We start from the raw sequence: 14305 nt of genomic DNA on the forward strand, positions 1-14305 counted from the left end.
ATGCCTCTCAGAGAGCCTGGCAAGCTACCAAGAGTGTCCCACCCACACGGCAGAGCTGGCAAGCTACCTGTTGGCGTATTCGATATGCCAAAAACAGTAACGACAGGTCTCATTCCCCTGGCCCTGAAAGAGCCTCCAATCGTTGGGAAAGACGAGTAAGGAGAGGCTGCTAAAATCTCAGGGCTGGGAGGAATAGAGATGTTACTGGCACCCGCTTGAGTAAATCGAAGAACGGGATGACAGTGATACAGTGAAGTTTTTGGGAGTGGTCCCACATACCACTCAGGGACCAATGAGTTATTTTTATTTATTTATATTTACTTTTTGGGTCACACCCAGGGGTGCTCGGGGGTTACTCCTGGCTCTGCACTCAGGAATCACTCCCGGCGGTGCTCGGGGACCCTATGGGATGCCGGGGGTCAAACCTGGCTGCGTGCAAGGCAACTGTCCTCCCGCTGTGCTATTGCTCCGGCCCCGGCCAAGGGGTTGTTGCCGGCCATATTCGACCGTCAGGCCAGGTGGTTCAATCCTTGGTCCCGGTGCTTTCGGGGCCACCAGGCAGAGGCCGGGGTCATTCGGGGCCAGGGATGAGATTGAGGGCCTTGCACGCACAGCCTGACCTCTGAGCCAGTCCTCCGACCTTGCATCTTAGACTTCACGTCATTTCCTTTGATTTTAGGAACTTTAGCCACCCACCCTGATTCCAGGCCACCTTTTCTTTATTTTTTCATTCCTGTGGGTTACACAGAAGATGCGGGGAGCTGGGAAGCTGCCTAGAACCTTCCATTGAAGCAATATTCAAATATTCTTTCTTCCCCCTGGGGGTGTGTGGGGGGGTTGGGCCAAACCCAGTGATGCACGCAGGGATCACTCCCGCAGAGCGTGGAGGACCCCGTGGGGTGCGGGGGCGAGCCCAGGTGGCCTGGGGCCGGGCGGGCTCCCACCCGCTGTGTCGCTGCGGTCCCTCACACACCCTTCAGCCCCCAGACCCCCCGCCCCGTCCTGAGCACTCACAGACAGGAGAGGGAGTCTGCGAGACGTGTGACCCCGGCTGCTTCAGTGGCCTGACGCTCGGGGCTTCTGCCCCGGTGAGGAAGCCAGGGCTGCCAGGGGGCAGTGCCCAAGGCTCAGAGTGGGCCTCGGCAGGCTGCGACGGGGCGGCGAGGCCTGTCCTGGGGTCTGGGCGCAGGCAGGCCCGCCGTGATGGCGTGTCCTTGCCGAGACGGGCCAGGGAGCTGGGGGTCTGCTGTGCGCGTGCGGGTGGCCGAGACGCGCCTACAACGCCGCTCCCGTGCCCCCTCTGACCCCAGCCCTCAGGCCACGCGCTGGGCTCCCCCCTCTGGCCCTCAGGATGGAAGTGACTCAGGGTGGCCGGGGGTGCGGCAGGTACCGGCCAAACCCCGTTATCAGCGGGAAGCCGGAAAGCCAATCTCCAGGTGAGCGGGAGGGGCGACAGACGCGTGGACTTTGCCCCCGGCGTGAGGGCGCCTGCACGCCCTCCCTGACCACTGTCCCCGACGCTCCTCAGCCTTCTCCGCCCCCCAGAGCCCTGCCGGGGGTTGCCACCCGCCACTGCTGGGTGGAGCTGAGCTGCTTCATCTGGGGCCAGACACCTTCCTCGCGGGGGGCAGGTGTCCCTCAGCTCAGGCAGGAGGTGGGCACTGGCAGCTGGGCACTCAGTGGACGGCTTGAGGATGAACTGATGCGTGGCCACCCAGGACTCCAGGGAGCAAAGAGGGGCCACTCCTGGTTCTGTACTCAGGGCTGGCTCCCAGCTCTGTGCTCAGAGCTCACTCCCGGCTCTGTGCTCAGGGCTGACTGACTCCTGGCTCTGTGCTCAGGGCTCACTCCTGGTTCTGTGCTCAGGGCTCACTCCCAGCTCTGTGCTCAGGGTCACTCCCGGCTCTGTGCTCAGGGCTCACTCCCAGTTCTGTGCTCAGGACTGACTCCAGGCTCTGTGCTCAGGGCTGATTCCCAGCTCTGTGCAAGGGGCTCACTCCTGTTTCTGTGCTCGGGGATCACTCCCGGTTCTATGCTCAGGGCTGACTCCCAGCTCTGTGCTCGGGACTGACTCCTGGCTCTGTGCTCAGGGCTGACTCCTGGCTCTGTGCTCAGGGCTCACTGCCAGTTCTGTGCTCAGGGCTGACTGCCAGTTCTGTGCTCAGGGCTGACTCCTGGCTCTGTGCTCAGGGCTCCCTCCTGGCTCTGCGCTCAGAGATCACTCCTGGCTCTGCGCTTTGGGCTGGCTCTTGGCAGTTTTGGGGGACCACATGGGATGCCAGGGACGGAACCCCAGACAGTGGAGCACAAGGCAAGCGCCCTCCCTGCTGTACTATGGCTCGTTCAGGGGGAGGCAGCATCCTTGGGGCAGGTTTCATCCCTGGGGTCACCCGTGTGCCGGGGAGTATGGAAAGGCAGGGAAACCAGGGGCACTGCAGGGACACGTGCCGGCGGCGTTCACGCCCCACGCCCACCCCTCCCGGTGCCCACGGGCTCCGATAGGCCACATCCTGGCTCCGAAGAGCGCTACCCCCGGCCCCCCCCCCCCGCCCGGGTCCCACAGGCCCACCCACGCGCCTACTGCCGTGGGGTCCGCGTCCAGGGTCTTCCCCGCCCGGAGGAGACACACCCACGGACCCACCCGCCCTGAGGGCCGAGGGAGGCCCCGCCCGGCCGTGCCCGCGCCCGCCCGCACCTGCCCACGCCCGCCCGCGCCCATGTTCCCGCCTTACCCGCTCGGCCAGGGCCGCGCCTCCTGCTCAGGCCGCTCGCGCTGGCCCCACGTCCACCCTGAACCCCGCGCGCCTCCGGCCACCGCCTTCCCAGGCTCCAGCCCCGCGCCCGGCCCGCGCCCTGGGACCCGCCCTCGGGGGCGCGGCTCGGCGCCTGGACGTGCTCTGGCCGGTGCCCGGCCGGGCTGGGCGCTGGGGCCTGGTGCTGGCGGCCTGGGCTTCCGGTCCTCCCCGCAGTGACCCGGAGTCGCAGCTGGATTTCAACACCGCAGAAGAATCCCGGGCACCCTCCCAACCCGCTGTCCGCACTGGGTGCCCGGTCGGCTCGGCGGCCCCTGCCCTCTCCAGCCCGCCAGCCCTGCCACCAACGGCCCTGGGGCCTGTTGCTTTGTTGGGGGCTCATGGCTGGGGGCCCCTCTGTGGCATGGGGATCAGGCCGGCCTGGTCAGCAAGGGCCCGAGCCCTGCTCCTGGCCAGCCTGCCCCTGGCCCCGGCCTTGCTCCTCAGCCTGTCTCCGCTTCAGCGTTATCTCACTTCACTGGCTCCCCCTGGTCCCTCTGCAGCAAACGGGGCCCAGACACTGTCCAGCGAGGACCTGCCTCCGTGTTAATTCAGGTGGACAGAAAAGGCAAACAGTGTTTCCCAAAGTGGGCGATCGCCAAGGCCCTGGACCCCGATAGTAGCCTCGGGTGCAACTGGGGGACCCTCTGATTTGGTTTTGGGGGCTCCGGGACGGAACGCAGGAGGCTGTGTGCAAGCCTGGGCCTGCTGTAGGGGGAGGGACCTCGCGGCTGCTGGGTCAGGACCCTGCCGGCCGAGCTCGATACCCAGCCCATATACTCAGCCTTGCCCTAGGAAACCCGGTTTTCTTCTGGTGTGTTTCCCGCTATGTGCTTCACTTACGTTTGTTTATCCAGAGGGGATTTCTGAATGTCGTGCCCTCTTGGGGGCTACCCTGGAGCTGGGCAAACACATCTACACTTGGTCTAAGGATGTTCCTCAAACCAGTGACAAGGTCAGACATTTCCCCACGTCCCAGACCCATGACAAATACTGCGTATTTTAGTAATGATTTTTAAGACTAAGAGGGATACTCGTGTACCTCCGTCCAGTATACAAACATGAGGATCGGTTTTCTAGTACGTAAAAGATGAGGTCCCTGCTCTGGGGAGTGGACAGAGGCCCAGGTGCCCCTCTGCGTGGAGACCCGGGTTTGACCGGCTTTGTCTTTAGCCTGCTCCTCCCTCTGGGAGAAACTGGCAATCTTCTGAGAGTTTCCTGCCCACATGGGACAGCCTTGCAAGCTTCCCATGGTGTGTTCATATGCAAAGTCCAGTAACAAGCTGGATCTCATTCCCCTGACCCTGAAGAGCCCCCAGTGCAACATTGTTGGGAGGGCTGAGTCGAGATGGACTTCTAAGATCTCAGGGAAAGGATGAAATGAGATGTTACTGAGCCCGCCCGAGAAATCGGTGATAACGGGCTATCGTGATCATGATCGTGACCCAATGCTGCTCTCCTGAGCACTCCCAGATGTGCCCGCAGGACACAACAGTAGAGGTGCGACTTTGACTCAAACTCCTACCAAGGCAGGTTACTAAAGCCAGGTCCCTTCCTGCCTCGGTGTACCTGCAGGAGATGCGGGCGTTTCCGCTGGGGTCACACAGGGACAGGGCTGAACCGCACAGAGTATCCAAGTACTGGACACGGACACAGTGGAACTTAATCCCTTTTCCTTTAAAAAATTCCCCTTTTTGGCCGGAGCAATAGCACGGCGGGTAGGGCGTTTGCCTTGCACATGGCTGACCCGGGTTTGATCCCCGGCATCCCATATGGTCCCCCAAGCACCGCCAGGAGTAATTCCTGAGTGCAAAGCCAGGAGTGGCCCCTGAGCATCGCTGGGTGTGACCCCCCCAAAAAAAATTCCCCTTTTTCTGGGACACGGAGACAGGAGTCAGGGCTCATGGGCTGAGACTGGGGTCCCCTGAGCGTTGTGGGGTGCAGTCCTGGGGGCCCCCAGCCCGTGGCCCTGTCCCTCCCCCAGGCCCCGGTGACCACCCGCTGTGCCGCATCCTCAGGCCTCACTGGGCAGCTGGCTTGGCCCCAGGTCCCCTCTCACCACTTGGGAGGACCCCCGGCCCCCAAACAGAGTAAGACGTTTCTACTGTTTCCGTCCTTCCATTTCAGTTGCCCGTGCTGACAAATCAGGGTTTATTGTTAAAACGATTCTTTCTGCGGCGACTGTTCTTACAAATCAGGGGTTTTTCTTAAAATGATTCTTGGGGCTGTGATGGCTCTCTGGCAGCGCCAGGGACGGGAGTGGCGTCTCACACACGCAGGCACGTGCCGGCCACCGCGAGCGTCCCCGTTGGTCTCGTCTACAAAGCGCTGGACAGAAGAGTGGAGTCTGGCTCCTGCCAGCAGGTCCGGGTGGGCGGGAGGACAGAGGGGGCCTGGACTCACAGGCTCCAGCCCCCGTCGATGACCACGGGGCTCCCCGTGATGTAGGCGGACTGTGGGAGAGGCAGAGACGGGCACACGCGGTCGGCTGGGGCTGAGCCGGGAGTGAGCCCTGAGCACAGACCAAGGAGTGAGCCCTGAGCACAGAGCCAGGAGTCAGCCCTGAGCACAGAGCTGGGAGTGAGCCCTGAGCACAGACCAAGGAGTGAGCCCTGAGCACAGAGCTGGGAGTGAGCTCTGAGCACAGAGTCGGGAGAGATTCCTGAGCACAGAGCCGGGAGTGAGCTCTGAGCACAGAGCCAGGAGTGAGCCCTGAGCACAGAGCTGGGAGAGATTCCTGAGCACAGAGCCAGGAGTCAGCCCTGAGCACAGAGCCCTGAGCACAGAGCCGGGAGGTTGGCGCTCGGGGGCTCGGCTGGTGAGACCGGCTGTGTTCGGAGCCGACCTGGCCGCGTACTCTGGCTCAGAATCAGAAGGTCAGGACGTCTAGCGGCTTTGCGCCAGAGAGCTGAGGACGGGGAAAGAGCGTTTCACTCCGAGACTCAGGGGAGCTCCTGCTGAGTTTGGAGCCGCAGACTTTACTTTTAGGTTTCGTGTGTGTGTGTGCGTGTGTGCGCGTGTGCGTGTGTGTGCGTGTGCGCGTGCGTGTGCGCATGTGTGTGTGCGTGTGCATGTGTGTGTGCGTGTGCATGTGTGTGTGCGTGTGCGCATGTGTGTGTGCGTGTGTGCACGCGTGTGTGTGCATGCATGTGTGTCCGCATGCGTGTGTGCATGTGTGCGTGTGTGTGTGCGTGCATGTGTGCATGCATGCGTGTGCGTGTGTGTGTGCGTGTGCGTGTGTGCGTGCGCGCGCGTGTGTGCATGCGTTTGTGTGCGTGCGTGTGTGTGCGTGTGTGTGCGTGTGTGTGTGTGGGTGCGTGTGTGGGTGCGTGTGTGTGCGTGTGTGCGTGTGTGTGCATGAGTGTGTGTGCGTGCGTGTGTGTGCGTGCGTGTGTGTGCGTGCATGTGTGTGTGTGCGCGTGTTGGGGTGCAGGGGCTGGGCCACACCCCACTGTGCTCAGGGCTGACTCCTGGCTCCATGCTCTGGGATCTCTCCCGCCGCAGCCCAGGGGACGCGGTGGGGAGCGCCCAGCCCTGGCGCGACCCCCCCGACCCGACTCGGCCAGCGAGGCGAGGACCGAGTGTGGCGTGTCGCACCTCGTCGGAGGCCAGGTACACGCACAGCAGCGCCACCTCCTCCGAGGTGGCGAACCGGCCGGTCTTCTGCCGCTTCAGGAAATCGCTCAGCGCCTGTGATGAGAGCAAGGTGTCAGCACGGGACACTCCCCCTCCTGCGGCCAGGGCAATGCCGGAGGGCCCTGCAGGCCACAGTGACCACCCGAGCTCGCCGGCATGGGGTGCTGGCCCTCCGTCCCCCCAGGACACCCAGCTCCACCAGACGCCTGCGGCATGAGCCCAGGGCACACGCCAGGAGGTGGACATCCAAGGGGCACTTCCTGGGACAGGTGACTCGGCCCCGTGCTGAGCTTTTCTGTGTGGGGCCTGGCCGGGGGGCTAAGAAGTGCTGCTTGGGGGCCCTGGGGACACTCCTGGGCTGGCCATTCAGTGCGGCCGTCCCCTGCCCTCTGGGCTGGCCGTCCGGCGTGGCCGTCCCCTGCCCCCTCAAGCGCCCAGCTCCCAGGGGCCCGGGATGTCCATGGGGTGCCGCCCCCCGGACGCTCCTCAGCCTGAGGCCCAGGCAGAGCCCCCAAGGCCGCGCAGCCCCGCCCTCCGCCCGCGGGCACCTCAGCGGGGTCCGGCCGGGCCTGGATCCTTTCCTGCAGAGACGGGGTGTCCACCGTTCCTGGAGTCCGGGCGACACGGGCCTGGTCACTCGCACGCTGGGAACCCAGAAGGGCCCCCCCGAGCCCTCCCCAGAGCCCTGGACAGCGCCAGTGTCCCCAGCTGCCACTCGCCCCCGCACGTGCCGCGGCTCCCGGGGGGTCTGGGCCACACCCAGCAGCCAGGGGTCCCGGGGCCCGGCAGGCAGCGGCCATCCTAGCCCCCAGCGTGCCCCCCTCAGGCTGGTTCTCTGGGCCGCGGGCAGGACGGGGGTCACTGCTGTGGACAGCGCCTTCCCGTGGCTCTGACGGCTCGCAGAGCACTTTGGGGCCTTGTCGCTGACCACAGGCCACAGCAGCTGTCAGGGACCCTTGGGGACAATGGCTGCCTGTCAGAGTCCTCGGCGTCTGGGCACTTCTGTCCTTCCCATGTTGGCCTCAAATGTTCAAAGTCTCTGAGGTCGGGAGCAGGAGGGGTTTGGGCCATACTCAGGGGTGCTCAGGGATACTCCCAGCTCTGTGCTCAGGGATGACTCCCGGCTCTGTGCTCAGAGCTACTCCCGGCTCTGTGCTCAGGGCTGACTCCAGGATCTGGCTCAGGGCTCGCTCCTGGCTCTGTGCTCGGAGTTCACTCCTGGTTCTGTGCTCGGGGAACACGCCTGGCTCTGTGCTCAGGGTCACTCCTGGCTCTGTGCCCAGGGTCACTCCTGGTTCTGTGCTCAGGGTCACTCCTAGCTCTGTGCTCAGGGTCACTCCTGGCTCTGTGTTCAGGGCCACTCATGGCTCTGTGCCCAGGGTCACTCCCGGCTCTGTGCTCGGGGCTCACTCCTGACGGGGCCCAGTGGGGTGCCGGGGATACAATCCGGAGCAGCTGCAAAGCCAGCGCCTTTCCCCAGCTGCCCCCAAGTGTTGAAAGTCTTATCTGTGACACTTTGTAGTTTTTTCTCTTCTGTTTTTCCCAGGCAAGGCTCAGAGGGTCCCGTGGCCATTCCGGTGACACTCAGCCGGCAGGGCTGACAGTGATGCCCAGTCAGATGGCCCCTGCCCCGCAGACATGAGTGGGCCAGGCTGTCCCGGGGCCGGCTCCTGTGGCAGCCGGTTCCTTGTTCCCGAGCACACGGCGCGGTTCCAGCCGTCAGAGGGGGCCGTTGCTGAACCGGGCCCCGTTTCCCAGTTCCCATGTCATCCCTTCCACTGAGTCAGTGGCTCCGAGGCCCAGGGTCCAGCCTCTCCCTGCAGTCACCTTCCCGGTCCAGGGCCAGGACACACCAGCCCCAGCCACGGGTCAGCGTGGGCCACACCCAGTCTCTAGAACCTTCCGACTCTGTCTCCCCCACCACAGTGGCTGAGTCCCGGGAGGCCCTGATGGGGGTGCCCTGTGCCCGCTCTCCCCGCCTGTGTCTGGGCCCTGCAGCTGGCACGGCGCTGCCTGTGCCAAACTTGACCCCGAGCGAAGGCCCTGGGCACGCAGAGCAGAAAAAGTCCCCATGCCCGCTCCTGCCCCAGGCGCGCCTGCTCCCCCACACTCCCAAACCTCCCCAGGAAGCTGGGCGGGGGCGGGGGCGGGGCTCAGGGCCACTCACCCGGGCACACGCAGTTGCAGCGGATGCCCTGCTGGATGAAGTCGGCCGCCACCGCCTTGGTGAGCCCGATCACCGCCGCCTTGCTGGCGCTGTACACGCATCTGTTCGTCACTCCTGCAGGCAGGGCCGGCGAGGCTTGGGTGGGCGCGCCCCTGCCCGCCGCCCCTCCCACAGGTGGTCTCCTCCCTTCCCTTGCCAGGGGCACCACCCCCGCCGAGACACCAGAAAAAACGGGGGCGAGAAGGAGATTTGGGGCCTGGCAGGGGCGCGGCGGGCAGCTATGGGAGGGACGCGGGCGCTATTTCCTCATCTACGTCCCGGCCTCTGGCCCCTCCACGGTGTCCCGGGAGGTGGACTGGCCCTACCTTTGATGCTGGACGCCACCGAGGACATGTTGATGATGTTGCCGGCTTTCTGGGCCAGCATCTGCGAGAGATGGGGGGAGTGGGCGTGGCTCAGGGCGCGGGTCTGGGGAGCGGGCGCGGGTGCAGGGCTGGGGCGCGGGCGCGGGTGCAGGCGTGGGGCGCGGGTCACGGGCGCGGAGCGCGGGTGCAGGCGCGGGTCTGGGGCGCGGGGCGCAGGTGCCGGCGCGGGGTGCGGGTCTGGGGCGCGGGTCTGGGGCGCGGGCGCGGGCGGCGGTCACCTTGGGCAGGAAGGCCTTGATCATCAGGTACATGCTGCGCACGTTGAGGCTCATGGAGAAGTCCCAGTCCTGCTCCGCACAGTCCAGGATGGTGCCGTGATGCACGAACCTGCGGGGGCGCCGCGTCAGCCTCTCCCCCACCCCCGATGCAGCTCCAGTGGGACCCCAACAGGGGTGGGGGCGGGGCCCAGAGGCCAGCCAGGCCCGGAGAGTATCTCAGCCCGAGGTGCCGTGTCAGGGCGCTGCGGCCCAGGGCCCACTGGGCACAGGAAGGGCCACGCACAGCTGGGCTCAAACGCAGGCTCAGCCCTTCCCGCCGGCCCCATGGATTGGTTTCTCCCTCTCTCATTTCTTTTCCCTTCCTTTCTTCCTCCCTCCCCTCCCTCCTCCCTCCCAGCCCTATGGGCCATCCAGGGGTGCTTAGTCAGGCTCACTCTGGCTGCTGTGAGGGCCTGCCAGGGAAGGGTCTGGGGTCACCGGAATCGGGGGCCCTAAGCACAAACAGCCCCAGTGTTCACCTGTCTCCCCCCACCCCGGAAGGAGGTGGGCTGTAGTAGGGCCGGGAGGGCGCTTGCCTTGCACTCGGCTAACCCGGGTTCAACCCCAGGCATCCCATATGGTCCCCGCGAGCCCCACCAGGAGGGATTCCTGAGTGCAGAGCCAGGAGTAAGCCCTGAGCGTCACTGGGTGGGGCCCTCAACCCAAAAGCCAACTAAAATGAAGCAAAACACAAAGCCAAAAACAACAAAACAGGGGCTGGAGAGAGCATAGCGGGGAGGGCGTTTGCCTTGCACGCGGCCGACCTGGGTTCGACTCCCAGCATCCCATCTGGTCCCCGGAGCACAGCCAGGGGTAATTCCTGAGTGCAGAGCCAGGAGCAACCTCAGTGCATCGCCAGGTGTGACCCAAAAAGCAAGAAAAACCCCAAAAAACAAAACAAAAAAAAATCCCCCAACAACAAAACCGCAGGAAGGGACCTGCAGATGTGGGTGGGGTCCCATTTCCAAAGCAGCAGTGCCCCCTGGTGGCAGAGGTGGGGCATGTCAAGGGACATCAAAAAGGCAGGGTCCCCTGGGGAAGCTGAGGGAGGGACACTTACAGTGGGCCCTGCGGACCCCCCAACGAGTCGGGGTTTGGGCCACACCTGGCAGGCGCAGAGGTTGCTCAGGGCTCGGCTCTGGTGGGCCCCGGGGTGTCCCCGCAGCGTCTCCCGGAGCCGCCCGAGACCCACTCGCTCTACGACAGCCAGTTCCTCCCTCCGCGCCCACAGAGCCCCACCCCCGAGCAGAACCCGGGCCTCGGAGGGCCTCGCTGGCCGCGTTCCTGCTGGCCCGCGTCTGCTCTACGAGGCTCCCGAGGGTTGTTTTCAGGGCAGACAGCACGGGCTCGCACCACCAGCCACGCACATGCTGAGAGGCCGTGTGTGTGTGTGTGTGTCTGTGTGTGTGTGTGTGTGCGCGCGTGCGCGCATGTGTGTGCGTGTGGGAGGGAGGACACGGTGGGGAGCACTGAGCCCTGGTCTTCATGTTCGTGCAGTGACGTGCGCGTGACCTGCACGCAGGGCCCGTGTGCTGGTGGGTTTCTCGTGTCCCTCACGGGTGCTCCCAGCTGCACCTCCCCAGCGAGGCCCCTGCCCGGCCTGCACTGTGGCTTGTCCCACCCCCGGCCTGGCCCCTGCCCGGCCTGCACTGAGGCACTCCGCAGCCATGGCCTGTCCCACCCCCGGCGAGGCCAGTCTCCCGGTCCCGGGTCAAACACAGCTGCGCAGACGCTGCTCTTCTCGGGGCGGGAAGCCGGGCGTGGGCACGGATCTGCACTGCCCCGTGCTCCCTGGGGCCCCTGAGCGGTGGGGGCCGGGGCCACCCCCAGGGGGTCTCCGAACTGTCAGCCGTGGCGAGCTCGCTGCCCTCTCACGCCTGCGCCCAACCCCCCAGCACTGCTTCCTGGAAGAGGCAAGTGCATGGTCAAGACGAGAAAAATCCTGAGTTTCGGTTCAGAGTCCGGCGGGGGGGGTGGGGGCGAGGTGCCGAGGTGGCGCAGGAGCAAAGGCCCTGGGGCGCCCGTGGCTGCCACCACTGTGCCTGCCCCTCACCCCAGGCTGGCCGCAGCCCCCAAGCACGCTCCACCTCCCTCGGTGAAGACCCCGGGGTGCTGGGCACGGCAGCCCGGCGCCAACTCACCCGGCGACGTTGAAGAGCACATCCACCCGCTCCACCTCGCCGGCAAACTGATCGATCTGCTTTTTCTTCGTCACGTCCAGGACGCGGGTCTGGATGCCTGTGGGGGACACAGAAGGGGCCACCTCTCGGGGTCTCGGGGACAGAGCTGTTCTCAGGTGCTCTGCGATGTGAGGACTTGGGCGAGGAACACAGACGGCCAGTGCCTCAGGCCGAGCGTGTAGGGGGGTCCGGGTGCTGCCCCCGGCCCGCTGCGGCCCCTGTATGCCCTGAGCTCAGCCAGGAGCAAGCCTCGCAGTGCCAGGAATGACCTCCGAGCACCGAGCCAGGAGCACCCAGAGCATGGAGCACTGTGGGCGAGGCCCCGGTCAGCAAGACCTCGGCGGCAGCCCTGGGCGCCTCCCTGGAGGCTCCCCTGCGGCCACTTACCCGGGTGCCCGTCCAGCTCCTGCAGCTTGGACGCGTTGATGTCCGTGGCGATCACCCTGGCGCCTTCCCTCGCGAAAGCCTGCTCGGCGCAAGCACAGATGGGCCTTTGTGGGCTGGGGACCGGGCCACGTTCCCGCCCGGCCCTTGGGACAGCCCGGCCTACATTGCCCGGTCATGCGGCCTCGGGCCAGCCGGGCCCCTAGCCCCGGGCGCGCTCGGCTCTGGTTGCAGAGGGCGCGGGGTCAAGGCTCCTGGCGTTTGAAGCCTGGGTCTGACCCCAAAACCCAACAGGTGCCCCCTACTACCTTTTACGGGGGAAACAAGGGAGACCATCCCCCTGCAAGCGGGAGAAGGGCGGAGGCAGAGGGATCTGGAGCGTGAAGAGGGCGGGGCGAGTGGGGCGGGGCTAATGGCCAGGGGCGGGGCGAGCAGGGTGGGTGGAGCTAATGGTCAGAGGAGCAGGGCCAGCAGGGTGGTGTGGGCGAGAACAGTGGGCGGGGCTAATGGCCAGGGGGCAGGGCGAGGAGGGCGGTGTGGGCGGGGCGAAGGGGTGGGCGGGGCTAATGCCCAGGGGGCGGGGCGTGCGGGATGAGCAGGGTGGGCGGGGCTAATGCCAGGGGCGGGGTGAGCAGGGAGGGCGGGGCTAATGCCCAGGGGCGGGGCGAGCGGGGTGAGAGGGGTGGGGCCGGCGAGCTGCTGTGGCCGGTGCCCAGGCCCCGAGTCTGGGGTCCCGCAAGCCCAGAGCCCGCGCAGAGGCGGTGCGCTCCCGCGCCCAGCCCAGGGGTCGGGCGGGCTGTGCTTACCAGGGCGGCTGCGCGGCCGATGCCCTGCGCTGCCGCGGTCAGCACCACCACCTTCCCGTCCAGGCGGCCCATCGTCCTGCCGCGCCGAGGCAGCCCCTGCGAATGCCCGCCCGGGGCCGGGGTCCAGGTCGGCGCGCGGGAGCCACGGAGGGGCGGTGAGGCCAGTCACGGGCCCTGCCCCTGGGCCGGACTTCACGGTTCAGGGTCCCCGCCCGGCCGCTCGGCCCCAGCGCTGTGGGGGACAGCGCCCGGCACGGCTCTGCACTGGCCGGAGGGGCACGTGGGGGCGTGGGGGACAAAGGGCGGCCGGCCCAGGGGGCCCAGTCTTCCGTGACGGGAGACCCAAGGGCTCCCCGCTGGCCACTGTCAGGGCGCCTGGCCGGGGCTGCTGCCTACTGACCGGCAGGCGCTTGTGCCTGTCGGGGCCCCTCCAAGGAGCCTGGACGCCCCGGGCGGGGCGAAGGCAGACGGGTCTTCACGCTCTCCCCACGCGTTTTGGGGGGCCCTTCTCTGGGGTCTCCGGCCTGGGGTTGCAAGGGTTCAAACCACTGAGCTACCTCCCGGCCCTGGAATCTCGCTCCCGAGCTCATTCCCCTTGCCCTGCTGTCCGAGGGCCTGCCTCACACCCGGGCACAGAGTGGCCGCAGCAGCCCCGGCATCACAGCTGCATTCCAGCAAAGGGAGGGGGAGACAGAGAGAGAGGGAGAGAGAGGGAGGGAGGGAGAGAGGGAGAGGGAGGGAGAAAGAGGAGAGAGGGAGAGAGAGAGGGAGGGAGGGAGAGAGGGAGAGGGAGGGAGAGAGGAAGAGAGATGGAGATAGAGGGGGAGAGAGAGAGAGAGGGAGAGAGAGAGGGGGAGAGGGAGAGAGAGAGGAGAGAGGGGGAGGGAGAGAGGGAGAGAGGGAGAGAGAGAGAGATGAGAGACGGGGAGAGAGAGAGAGAGAGAGAGAGAGAGAGAGAGAGAGAGAGAGAGAGAGAGAGAGAGAGGGAGAGAGAGAAAGGGAGAGAGGGAGAAATGGAGGGGGGGAGAGAGAGAGGGAGGGAGAGGGCTCCCTCCGCAGAGGGGCTGCCCAGCCATCCAGGGGCGAACGCGGGGCGCGGGCCAGCGGGCGGGGGGCGCGGGCCGCTCTGGTCCAGCCGGTCCGGGGAATCCCCCCCGCTAGTCCCGAGCGCCCACTCGCGCCCCCCGGCCCGGGCCCGAGAGGGGCCAGGACTTACGTGCGCACCACCTGAGTCCCCGGACACCACCTGCCCGCGGACCCAGTGGCCGGACGCGTGACCGCGGGGCCGGGCAGGGGCGGGGCCGGGATGCTGCGGGGCCCGCGGGCACTGCCGCCCCCTGCCGGCCGCCCGGAGAACTGCACCCGGGTGGGGCGCTCCCGGGGGAGGCCCGTGTCCAGGGCGGATTGCGCCGGAGACAGAGACGGGCTGTCCAGCCTGGCGTGGGGCGCTGCCTGCACAGATGCCTGACGGCCCCCCCAGCCCCAGGACTGCGACCCCCGGCCCAGCTCGCCCCCCTGCAGCCCCCACAGGCGCTGATCCTCAGGGGGACCAAGCGAGGGTCTACACTGACTACGCGTCTACACTGACCTACACTGACTACACGTCTACACTGACCTACACTGACCACACGTCTACACTGACCTACACTGACTACACG

At 66.3% G+C, this 14305-nt stretch overlaps 1 protein-coding gene across 2 annotated transcripts; it reads right to left on the minus strand.

The window, feature by feature from the left end:
* Window positions 1-4934: 4934 nt before the first annotated feature.
* BDH2 (3-hydroxybutyrate dehydrogenase 2) lies at window positions 4935-13930 on the minus strand. Of its 2 annotated transcripts, XM_004612693.2 has the most exons (11): window positions 13864-13930; window positions 12648-12879; window positions 11845-11923; window positions 11419-11515; window positions 9239-9347; window positions 8961-9021; window positions 8596-8709; window positions 6977-7035; window positions 6390-6482; window positions 5196-5245; window positions 4935-5110 (listed from the first exon to the last, which is right to left on the minus strand). In XM_004612693.2, the coding sequence occupies exons 2-11, from the start codon at window positions 12717-12719 to the stop codon at window positions 4987-4989; spliced, it is 858 nt and encodes a 285-aa protein (XP_004612750.2). In that variant the 5' UTR covers window positions 12720-12879; window positions 13864-13930; the 3' UTR covers window positions 4935-4986. The 2 variants fall into 2 exon arrangements, with proteins under 2 accessions (XP_004612750.2, XP_054998739.1); XM_055142764.1 differs by having other exon boundaries at window positions 4975-5245.
* Between the last annotated feature and the right edge of the window lie 375 nt (window positions 13931-14305).

This window comes from Sorex araneus, chromosome 6 (assembly GCF_027595985.1).
Source record: "Sorex araneus isolate mSorAra2 chromosome 6, mSorAra2.pri, whole genome shotgun sequence".
NCBI classification, from domain to species: Eukaryota; Metazoa; Chordata; class Mammalia; order Eulipotyphla; family Soricidae; genus Sorex; species Sorex araneus.